Here is a 12,708-nt window from a genome sequence, read left to right as displayed (position 1 = left end):
CCCACGGGTCTCACCCACATCTGTGTCACCCCGTCCACGACCAAAAGACAAGCGCAGTTTCTTCACGTGTCTCTAGGCTCCATGAGCCTCCTCCAGGTCTCCTGGCCCTCTCCCTGTCCTATAACACTTTCACTCTCAATTCGAGAGGCTGTAAAATCTTTCCTGGCTGCTCAGTGATCTAACAAAAGCCAGCGCATGAGCTGGACGGGAAATCGAATGGCGGATTCTCCAAATTATTTTTAAAATTTCGCCCAGTTAGTAAGTAAGGGTTAAACCATCCGTTTCCTGACTTAAGCTGGTGGGGGAGAACCGGGCAAGGCAAAAAAAAAAAAAAAAAAAAAAAGGGCGGGAAAATAAAGCACTAAAGAAAGAAAGACCGGGCTGGGGGAGGGGCGGGGACCGCGCGAGAGGCCAATGAATGAGGCCGAGGACGCGGCCCGTCCCTCTGCCGCCCGCGTGCGCAGGCGCGCGCCCGCTGATCTCGCGGGAAAGAACCGTTGCCGGCCCCGGCGTTGCGCCCAGGTGGGGGGGGGGGGGCTGGAGGCGGGAGTGAAGTATCGCGAGAAGAGGCGGTTGCCGTAGCGGAGCCCTCCGGCTGTGTGTGCCTGAGGATCCGCCGCCCGAGCCGCGGACGGTTTGCCGAGCCCGTTACTACTCCGCCGAGCCTCCCGCCGCCGCCATGTCCCGCTACCTGCGCCCCCCCAACACGTCTCTGTTCGTGAGGAACGTGGCCGACGACACCAGGTATGCCTGGGGCAGGTCCTCCGGGCCTACGCGCGGAGGCCGCAGGCGCCCGGAGAGCACCGGAGCGCGGTGGCGGCGGCGCGCCGGGCCGGGGGAGGGGAAGGGGCGAAGATGGCGGGCCCGGGTCGGCTTTCGGGCCCGAGCTAGGCCGCGCCGCCGGCTCAACCGCCGCGTGGGAACCGGGGTGGCGCCCCTTGGCCTCCCGGACTGTGTCGGCCGCGTGGCGGGTTTTGGGTCCCCTCCCCCGCAGAGAGGGGCCCCTTTCTCCCCATTTCCTCCCGGCCCGCTTCGGGCCGATCACCCGCTCCCCATTGATTTGTTGGCGTCCACGTTCTTCGGGGTGCACGCCCCTCGGCCCGGAGGTTTTTGTTGTTTTTTTTTTTAACTAAAAAAATTGCATCGAAATAACGGGATCGGGGGAGGGGAGGTGGCAACACGTTCGCTACCTTTTGTTTTATATTTGTGGATTTTTTTTTTTTAAATGGTGGCGATTTTTGGAGGAAGGGAATGCCGAAATTTGGGGGACCACTTGAACGGTACGAAGTAGTTCTCCCCGGTCCTAGTAAAGGATTTCGGAAGCCTCTACCTTTCGGATACGGGTCGCTAAATTGGATTAATCCAGACCGTGCCTTTGTTCTCAGCAATTCCCTTAATTGTTTGGAGTTGCCCGCAGAATTTTGGGGAAGGGGTTTGATTACAAGATGAGACTTTGTATTTCACAAATGATCGCTCTGTCCCCAAAAAAAGAAGCCAGATTACTTGGGGTAACCTTGTATGGTTTACATTCTTCTGTCCTAAATGGGAAAATAAGCACAAATTTTTACTGCAAGCGTCTAGAAAATTTTCCCCTTTATATCCTTTTCGGCATTTAAGGAGTTGCGTGACTTTTTTCGAACTTATTTACCTGGTACTAGGTGTTAACCCTGTTACTCAAATTTGAGAGTAAAAGTAAGTGCTTGGTAATTTCAGAATTCTCGCTTTGATTTGACATACTGTGAAAGAAACGCATTAGCAGTACTTCCATGGAATCTAATGCTGGTATACCTATCGTAAAAAAGAACGATGTGGGCAAAAACAATAGAGATAAATTGTGATCGGATTACCTTAAAATGTCTGTTGTTAATGTGAGATAGTAATAGACTTTATTACAAACTTTATCTTCCCAAAAAAGTGAATGCTAGCGTTCCTTTATCAGAAAACATTGCCTGTACATTTTTGTATGTTCTTCAAGTTGGCTCTTAATGCGATACGGAAAGCTTGTGTCTCCGACCACTGAGGGAGTCAGCACACAGTCCTTTTTATTGACTGAACTGTTACAGGAAGATAACTGTCTTACAAAGAAATTCATCGAAGGGAGTGAACATAAAAATTTGGGGTTTTTTTATGATGTTTTAGGTCTGAAGACTTACGACGTGAATTTGGTCGTTATGGTCCTATAGTTGATGTGTATGTTCCACTTGATTTCTACACTCGCCGTCCAAGAGGATTTGCTTATGTTCAATATCCTTTCTTCAGATGGCTGATTAGTGAGGGGTGTTGAAGTTTGAAATTCAAGTTTATGTAAGAGGTAACATCTAAAAAGTAGTTTTTTGTCCTCTTAATAAATGTCTTATGTCTTCAAATTTTTGAAAATTAATTCTGACTCACACATTGCTCTTATTATTTCTTAAAGTTAATCCAAAAATGGTAAAATATTTAAATTCCCATTCATGCTGCTAAAATTCAAATCAGTGATAATGATAATGTGATTTAAATTTGAATGCACTGGTTGCTACCACCGTTAATGTAAGTCAAATTAAAAATTAATATGTTCTTGTGCTTAGCAATTAAAGTTTGGTATTGTTTGTTAATTTGAATCACTTGATCAAAAACAAATTGTATAACAATGAGGTAAACTTCTTTAATATTGTCCCCTAATTTGCTGTCCTCTGTTGTTACCTCAGAGAATGTAAAGCTGTACAGTTATGGCGACCCCAAAGAGAAAGCATGAAAGAACCTTTAGAGTAGAGTTCAACACTTAAGGCAAGTAGACAAGCCAAAGACCTCTTAAGGATCAGGCTTGAAGAGAAGGGAGAGTTTGGGAAAAGAAAAAATAAAGAAAAGCTGGAAGAAGGACAAGCCTAATGGGAGACAAAGCCTCGCTTTATCTACAAAAGGGGGAAAAGGTTGTTTTTCAAAGTTAAAGATAAAGCCATCTGTCATATTTGGCCACGCATCTCATGACAAGTCCTTCTGACAAGCACTTAAAGAGTTAAAGGTCAAGATGAAGTTGAATGATGGCCAAGATTAAAGGAGTCATACCTGATGTATCCTACAGAATAACTATTTTCTTTCTTTCTTTTTTTTTTAATGTTTTGTAAGCAGTTAATTTTCAAAATTATTCTGGTTTGGTCTAGTGACAAAACCTGTAACTTGATTTATATGGGCCTTTGATGTTGTGATTGTGGTCTTGTATAAATGCACTCTCTCATAGCTTGTCAAGTTAAAGTACACCAGGATGTATGTTGTTAAGCTTAAACTCAGCATACTTCTGTTTTGGACCAGGTGGTCAGGTGCCATAGAGTAGCAGGCAGTGCTCTTTGGAATAGCATGAAGTTTTGGGGTTGAACTGACTCCTCAGAACCATACTTAAGGGGAGACAGGTGCATGTTCTGGGGATTACTTAGAAATAGTTGTGGTTTGTCTTGTTAGGGTCAGAGCCACTAGAGATACTACCTGTTTATTGATCGATTTTAAAGTGACTGCTGGGAGCACACTTATACTCCTAACTTCTGAATCTTAGTTCTCTGAATCCTGCTGGCCTTGCATTGCTTTACTGAATAGAATCAGCTGGCCCTGGATGGATTGCAGAAGGCCTTATCCCCGGGATGGCTACCTAAACATGATCTATGGGAAAGCATTCCCTGGCCCCGAGTTTCGGGTGACATTACTGCCTTCAGTGAGAGCTTCCTATGAAAACAGAGGTTCGTGCTGTGAACGTCAAGCTAGGGGAAAAAAATCTTAAATTTAATGGACCTCTTGAAACTTGGTGGAGTCTTGGTGAGACTTATTCGTAAAGGCCAGAAGCTGCTACTCTTGCAGGGCCAGCACTCAAGGACAGTTGTAGGTATTGGTTGCAAAACTCTGTTATAGAGTGGATAAGAGCTATATCTGGCTTGGCTTTTTGTCTTTCTTTTAAGTGATGTATTCTGGCTTGTAGTGTTGACCTGATTTTACCCAGCTGTGAAGTAGCCTGGGAACCAGGATCAGCAGCAGTTTGGCACAAGACATATGATACTTGAGCCACAAAAGAGTTGTCATCTGAAGGAATCCTAAGGAGAACAATATGTATTTTTTACACAGTGTTTCTATTGTCTTAAGAGAAGTAGATGTCAGGATTTTAGGAAAAACCCTGAGTACTAACTGGCCTCAGACTGGTGTCTGCCCTTGCCATAGTTATCTCTTCTGCCTGACCCAGTTACCAGTTAGCCTCTCTTAACAGGTAAAGTAGTTTGCCATGTTTCATCCAGTCCAGGTTTGTTTTTGAGGGTTAGCTCTAAAAGATAATTTGCTCTCACGCTCAATCTAAATCCTTTTTGAATGTCTTTTCTGTCTCTTGAAGTAATAAAGTAGCATGCCCTTTAAGAGAATTACTCCTTTCATTTATTTTAGCGCCCAACTGCATTAATGTTGAGAGGTAACAGTCACGGCATTCAAAGCTCTAAACCTCTTCTCCCCACCCCCCCAATTGCTTTGCCTTGTCATGTTGAAAGCGCCATGATTTAGGGCTTAGGAGAACATCTCCATTAACCTACACATAGTAGCTTCAGGGAGAGAGCTGGAAACCTGGTGTGGTCCTTAATTCCTTTCAAAACAAAAAAGTAGCCATTGAAAACAAAAAAGTAGAAAATCTAGTGAGGTCAACTTTTGGAATAATAGGATATTAGTATCAGTCTTGAAAAAAGTATGTCGCTTCGGGGTGTTTTTTAAATCAGCTCTTAAGATCTGCGTTCTTCTCTCAAATTAAGAAATAGAAATGGGGCCTCTTTGGTGGCACAGGCTATTGAGTGCAGCGCTGTGAAGCTGTCCGCAGCCTCTGCAATGCAGGTTCGATCCCAACCGGCCGTGGAGATATCCACATGGCGTGGCCAGACCTCTTCTCTCTCGCCCGTTGCTCCCCCCAGCAGTGTGTTTCAGTCAGTCTGCCTGTTCTGTTCCCCGCTCTGTCTGGTGAATCCTCTCACTCTCCTGCACATCTGGCCTGTACCCCCGGTTCTTGTATGCATGAATAAATAAATCTTAAGAAAAAATAGAAATAGCAAGATGGAATAGTGATTTTTAAGTTTTTTTTTTTTAGGATAGAAATCCACAGCTAAATCTAACCTAACTCCCTTTCCAAGCTTTTATATCAAACACTGAATATGTACTTGGCCTCTGTTAGGATGGTGGTTTTAGGGAAAGAGCTAAAAATGAACAGATTATCTTTGTAAAACCAAGAGTTCTCAGGATATGGCTGGTATTGAGGGGAAAAGACAAGGCAGCTTAGCTTCTCGGATCAAAAACAGTATACCAGCAGTTCCTGCTTCAGACTGATAAATGTGAACCTGAAATCCTCAAGTTGAAAACCAGCCCCAAACCCACCGCGTTGCAGGAAACTGTATTTTAGTATACTAGGGCTTCCCGGTCCAGGAATCTTTATAAATGGTCTGTTATTTCTTAAAGCATGCTTTTATAGCTTGTGCATGGTATAATGTGCTTTGATAGAGGGGTGTTTTGAGTATTGCTTGCTATCAAGTGGCTAGCATACCAGTCTTGCCTTTGTGATACAGGGAAGACAGCTACCTGAAGTAATAGTTACAAATGTCTAAGAAAACAGCAAAATTAATTTGAGGTTGTAAGGTATATTTAGGTTGCTTACACAAGAACTATTGACATTTTCTTATTTTCATTTGAAACAAAAATATGAAAAAAACAGTTTTGGTTTTATTTTAAGAAATTTTTGGTTTCTCATACAACAACTGACATTTCTTTTTTGTCTTGTTTTTGTAAAGTTAATTTTTAAAAACTCAAGAAAAAATGTTTAGTGGAAATACTTGGTAGTTCAGCTATAACCAGTCTCATTTCAGTAACTTTACAATATGTAGTCACATGTGTTTTCAACTGTATGCCTTAGAAAATCACAAGTGCTTTAGCACTGGGAAGTGTTTATAGCTGATACAGCCAACTAGTAAATGGGGTCTGGCTGCTTTTTCTAGAATAATATCGCGAGATTGTGAAGTGCTTCAGACTTACCAACTGAACTCTCATTCATTATCAAAGTTTGCAAAACTTCCCAAGCCCCTTAACATTTAGCACATTTGAGGATGTTCGTGATGCCGAAGATGCTTTGCATAATTTGGACAGAAAATGGATTTGTGGACGCCAAATTGAGATACAGTTTGCACAGGGGGATCGGAAGAGTAAGTACCCTTATGCCTAATATATGCGTGATGCACCCTTACTAGACACGGTTTTGAGATTCTTCTTGTAAATATTTGTGCAGTTTATCTATTCAAAACCCAAAAAGGTCATTTTTGAGAGGATGGAGTACATTGAATACTTTGTATTTTACATGTGAGATGTTTAAAAAAGGTTTTAGGGTGGATATAGATAGAATGTAGGGGTGAGAGTGCCTGAAATAAATTCAGACTCTTCAGAAAATAAATCCATGTATTAGCTGTGACATGTTTATATATTTGGAATTGAGTAAGATTGAAAAGGATAAGATTTGGATAGTTGTAGGTTTCTTGAGCAATTTTTCTTCAAAGATCTTCAAGGTATATAATTGGATGACTGAGTACATGGCTGTGGGAATGAACAGATAGAACTAGACTGTGAAAGGCTATATAGGTTACACCTAGAATCAGTTTCAGATTAGTACTAGGGGTTCTTTTTATTGTGCAGGCATATACTTGCAGGTGTTTGCTGCACGAGTGCAGGTTTTGGAGTCAAGGCCTATATTTTGAATTTGGGCTTGATCATATGTTGTTACTTTGGGCAGGATAATGAAAGATGAAAATAACAGGAACATTTGGGTTGACCTGGGTATTCCCTATGTTATTTATAGATATAATACACACATGAAGTATTTGCTTTGTAGATGTGAGATAACATAAGAATTGAGTACTGTTCAGGGTGATAGGTATGTTTGAGGCATTCGTTAACTTTTCTCATGGTCTCAGAACTATATGTCTGTTTCTGCATTTTGGCACTACAGATTGTTCATGGGCCACCAACAATAGTATTTTGTTGTAACTTGTGTTCCTGATGAATGGAAACCTTGGCAGGATATTTCCAAATTTGCATATAGTTCATAAGTCGTTCATATTTTAATTTGTAGTTTTTTAATACTTTTATGATATATTTTTATATTAAAGTAACATAATTTTGGACAGTAAGCTGTATGTGAGATGTTTGAGTCTGTTTTCAGATAGACTTCTTTGTCAATATTTACCTTTTTTCAAGATTACTATTCACAGCCTTAACACAGATGGGGGGCAGGGCTAAATGCAATTGTTTTTCTATATATTTCTTTTCTGTATATTTCATAGCTCCGAATCAGATGAAAGCCAAGGAAGGGAGGAATGTATACAGTTCTTCGCGCTATGATGATTATGACAGATACAGGCGGTCTCGAAGCCGAAGTTATGAAAGGAGGAGATCAAGAAGTCGTTCCTTCGACTACAACTATAGACGATCTTATAGTCCTAGAAAGTAAGTGTAATGTGTATCAGCAGTCTGTGGACAAGATTTTTTTTACCTTTTTGTATACTTTGAATTGTATACATTGTATGCTTCATTGAAACTAAAATTATTTTAGTGCTTTGTTTTTAAGTTTTATGGTTTACTTTTTTAATCAGAAACTTTTTAACTCTGTAAACAGACATTTGTCACTGTTTGCTTTTTCTGATATGCTTTTTAGCAGTAGACCGACTGGAAGACCACGGCGTAGCAGAAGCCATTCCGACAATGATAGGTAAATAACTTTGCTTTGAAAAAAAACTTTAGAGTGTGTGTGTGTGTGTATGTGTGTGTATATATATATATATATTTCAATTCAGAGTGAACTTTTGCTCTAAAAATAACAAATTTGATTAATATAGAATCTAATTTTTAGTCTAATTGTATTTCTCCTCTGTTTTAAAAGATTCAAACACCGAAATCGATCTTTTTCAAGATCTAAATCCAATTCAAGATCACGGTCCAAGTCCCAGCCCAAGAAAGAAATGAAGGCTAAATCACGTTCTAGGTCTGCATCTCATACCAAAACTAGAGGCACCTCTAAAACAGATTCCAAAACACATTATAAGTCTGGCTCAAGATATGAAAAGGAATCAAGGAAAAAAGAACCACCTAGATCCAAATCTCAGTCAAGATCACAGTCTAGGTCTAGGTCAAAATCTAGATCAAGGTCTTGGACTAGTCCTAAGTCCAGTGGCCACTGATAGTATAAACCATGATATTTTTAGGCATGTATCATTCATTTACTCATAGTTTGGTTTACTTAAATTATCAGGAATACAATGTTGCAATGATGCTTAAAAACACATGTCAGTTTTCCCTGTACCAGGCAATGGTAATAATTAAAATGATATGCTGTTGAGAAGCCACTCTTACTAAGAGTCCAGTTTGTTTAATGTTATGGGCAGCTACCAATTTGTGGTGTCTCTGTATATTTTTGTAAAGATTCTCATTTTTATGCTTGAAGTATTGGTGAAAGGATGTTGGTTGACCATAATTTGCAACATTGTCTTATTAAAAATAAACTTTCATATCCATATTTGGTAGAACTGTTAACATAGAAATGTAGCTTGCTAATTAATAAGATAGAATGATACAAAAGTGAAGTTGTAGCCACAGTACAACACTGACTTACCAGACACATGTAGGTTCAGGGTGGACCTTTTTGTCTTGTCAAGATGTCTAGGCCCGTGATAATAGCTAATTTATAACAGTGGAATAGTTTGTGGACCCCACTGTCTTTGGGGAATGATGCCAACTGGGTTAGGTAGCATTTGCAGGGAGAATGAGGTTTTGACTGAAAATAGAGCCTTCACTTGTTATTTTGTGGATTCTTTGAAGATTTGGAACATAATAAACATCAGAAAAACTCACCTTAAAATTTGAGCTAGCCAAGGATGGCAGAAAAAAATTTTAAGGGGAAAGAATGCTCATATGTAGTTACTCACCATTAAGGAGCATATGTGTGACCATATTATTGCTTAATTTTCTTAACTGCTGTTAAAAAGCAGGTAAATTGTTTCAAAGCCAGTTTTGTTTGTGTGCATAGTGTAAAAGAACTGAATTTTGATACTTACTGCATTTGGTATGTGCATTTGTATCAAAATTTGCCTACCTCCCTATGAAGGAGGCTTGTAACTTCACACCTCACTTTATTTAATATGAGGCAAGTTGAATGACAACACTCCCATTTTAGGTGATTGTGTGGTGCCATGAAATTTAAATTAATTTCGAAAGAAGAATTTTAAAAGTCACATCTCTGAATTTTTGATTATCAATGTAGTGTGGCAATACCTGACTAAAAAATGAGAAAATAATACCCTTAACCATTTATAATTTCTATTTCTCTGAGAGATTGTTTGTCGGGGACGGGGGGAGGGAAGGGACAGTAAAAGTAACTTGACATGTCCAGTTTCATTTCAGAATAAAAGCTAGCATCTTCAAAATTTTTAGATTGCTTGCTTACAGATAAAAGAAAGAAATACTGTGGGGAAACTATTCCTTTTAGAGGATTACTTTTTTTCAATTTGGTTTTAGTAATCTAGGCCTTGCCTGTAAAGAACAGAAGATGGTTTTTAAATACTGTTTGTGGAATGTGTTTAAAGGATTGATTCTAGAACCTTTGTATATTTGATAGTATTTCTAACTTTCGTTTCTTTACTGTTTTGCAGTTAATGTTCATGTTCTGCTATGCAATCATTTATATGCACGTTTCTTTAATTTTTTTAGATTTTCCTGGATGTATAGTTTAAACAACAAAAAGTCTATTTAAAACTGTAGCAGTAGTTTGCAGTTCTAGCAAAGAGCAAAGTTGTGGGGTTAAACTTTGTATTTTCTTTCTTATAGAAGCTTCTAAAAAGGTATTTTTATATGTTCTTTTTAACAAATATTGTGTACAACCTTTAAAACATCAATGTTTGGAGCAAAACAAGACCCAGCTTATTTTCTGCTTGCTGTAAATTAAGCAAACATGCTATAATAAAAACAAAATGAAGGAAATAATGATTAACTGGAATTATTATAGTTTGAATATGATTCTAAAATAACAATGAAAAAAATCCTTTGTAGATGTTAAGAATATTTTTAAACAGTGTTGACTAGGCATAGCTAAATTTACTTTAGATGTGATAGAACTTGTCAGAAAGGTACATCTTTTACATAGTACTTAAAAAAAACATAGGAATGTCAAGTTCATATTGTAATTGCTTATTAAGCCCTTTGAGTTAAATAACTCATGGGTTATTGGTAGTGTTGAGCATATAAAGTGAAATTTGGGTTAGCTAATTTAAGTTTATATTTTCATTATTGGGTGAACCAATAATTTTGCTCTTCCCCATCCTAAACAGAAATACAGTGGGCCTTGTAAATGTTTATGGTATGATTTAAAATACTTTTTCATTGAATGTTGATCAGCAGTTAATAAGTAATAACTCCTTGGGGAAACTGGTTTGGATGTTTTATGTTTTCCAGCTATGTTGTAATGACAATTATAGCTGATAATTATTAAGTATTGATGATATGCCAGAAACTATTCTGAAAGTTTTTAATGTTAGAGTTAACATAAAAGTTCCCTCTTCACAAAACCCTGAGAAAGATGCTTTTATTTTTCCCATATCACAGACAAGGAAACTGAGGCACAAAGAAAAGACTGAAAGCCAGTATTTGAGCTTAGGCCTGGTCCTTAGATGGTTTTTTTTAATGGACTATTTGGAAGAAGTAGATTGAAGGAGATAGCCCATTGAAATTGTTCTGGTTTCTTAGTAGACATAGGCCTGATGTTTTCATTTTTATTTACTTGTGTCACTTATTTTGAGATTCAGACCATTTTCTTTGAGACCCTTGTCTTCTAAAGTGACATATCTAACAACTTCAAAAGGACTATATTATAATGGAATCCGTGTTAGTTATGATCTCATTGATACTTGATGAGGATCCTTACACAGTGCTTTAATTTAGGATTACATAGTTGAGTTCCACGGTTACTGAGTAATAACTACTGTGTCTGGCACTGTGCTAAGTATTAGAGTAGATCATATCAAGACTGAAGTGAGGACTGACACTTCGTCTCTTTTTACTTAAAGTCTCTGCGGTTTTTGTGAGGGTTTTTTGGTTTTGGTTTTGTTTTTCTTTTAAGCCAAGTAAGCAAGAAGAAAATAATGACAGATAATGCTTCAGTAAGAAAGGAAAGGTGCTACATAGAGTGTGAGCTGTTAAGTTACAACCCAGGGGAAAGACCTGGGAACTATTGTACTATTCTCTTGAAAATTTGGCCCAGTAAGCTGCTACATCCAGTTCAACTAACAAAATCCTGTATACCACAGAGAAGAATAAAGAAAACCAAACTGACAAACATCCTTCTTTTATTTAAGACCAAACTGCAGCTGGAATACCCAGTACAGTTCTGCTTACTACACTTCAAGAAAGATCTGAGAAAGCGGAAAAAGAACCAAAGAAGGGCAGTTCAAGCGACCAAAGGGTGGGTGGAAGGTGCTGCAGTATGAATACTGTACGAATATTTTGACTCTGGTCTGAAAAGATAAAAGAATGTTATCGAAACTACATGGAATAATTGAAGTCCCTTCAAGTTTGAAAGTAAGCATTTTAGGACAATTAAAAGGAAATTCAACTTTGTACTTGTGGAAACTAACCCCTAAATTTGAATAGGTTTATATTGATTCGTGGGTAACAAGTCCATAATAAGTTATTGGAAACTAGGATGTCTGAGTATCGAGGAAGACAGCCATAGTCTCTTACAGTGCCTCTATTGGTCTGTTTCAAACTAAATTGGGTGAGAAAAGGTATGGTCCAATTTAAATTTTTCTTGGTTTTCTCTTAAAGTCAGTTGCATTTTCACCATTGGCAAATATTGCCTTTATTTATTCCAGTGCCAGTGTTGTCTGCTTAATGGTTTGCTTTGTTGGCATCTGAGTTTATTTACTTGTATGCCACATGCAGTTTACATATTCCTTAAACATTAAATTCTAGTTATATTTGACATCCACCTAAGAGGGTCGGTCCATCTCTTCTCACCTCTTTTCTAGTCAGTGTATTCAGCAAACATTTACTGAGCCCTTAAAGTGGGCGGAAATTATACTGGGTAATTGGGGAGAAAACAGATAAAATGCAATTACTCAATAAATGTCTACTGAGCACAATCTAGTGAATCATTATACCGAGGCCTCATTGTCTTGTTTGAGGTGTGTTATAACTATTTTGGAGCAGTCATGCTAATGTAATTATAAAGCCTTTAAAAACTATCAAAGATACGTAATCTTGTGGTTATCTGCCATTTAAAAGTATCCAATATTTCTGTTTGCATCCCATTAATACAGATAATCAAAATGATGTTTTAATCTGTAATAATCTGATTTGTTGTGCAGTGACTGTAATATTCTAGAGTTATATTAAATTGTTAACTCTGCCTCCTCCAAAACATTAGGAAATAATCCCTAAAATAAGTATTTAACTTTGCATTAGATATAAAGGAGACACTGGGTGCTATAATTAGATTATTTTGAGGCAGACAGCTGTTACCCCAACTGATTTAGTATGTTCTGTAATTGAGAAAATGTTCACCAAATTATACTTTCTAGTGATTGACATGTACATTTTATAGGGGACATGTTCTGTGTATAGTGAATAAATAATTTTTATAGTATCACAAGATGTTTTGATTCCTTAGTTCCTTCTTAGGATATGAAGTTT

The 12,708-nt window shown here is 38.4% G+C and overlaps 1 protein-coding gene across 1 annotated transcript; it reads left to right on the top strand.

Moving 5' to 3' along the window:
* Window positions 1-679: 679 nt before the first annotated feature.
* Window positions 680-11,433, top strand: SRSF10 (serine and arginine rich splicing factor 10; the record flags this gene model as incomplete). Its single annotated transcript, XM_084244104.1, has 6 exons — window positions 680-744; window positions 2,140-2,277; window positions 6,076-6,182; window positions 7,314-7,476; window positions 7,685-7,738; window positions 11,373-11,433. The coding sequence occupies 6 exons, from the start codon at window positions 680-682 to the stop codon at window positions 11,431-11,433; spliced, it is 588 nt and encodes a 195-aa protein (XP_084100230.1).
* Between the last annotated feature and the right edge of the window lie 1,275 nt (window positions 11,434-12,708).

This window comes from Talpa europaea, assembly GCF_964194135.1.
Source record: "Talpa europaea genome assembly, chromosome: 9".
In the NCBI taxonomy this organism is placed as follows: domain Eukaryota; kingdom Metazoa; phylum Chordata; class Mammalia; order Eulipotyphla; family Talpidae; genus Talpa; species Talpa europaea.
The sequence above is the reverse complement of the archived record's forward strand: the minus strand, read 5'-3'. Positions and strand labels throughout refer to the sequence as shown.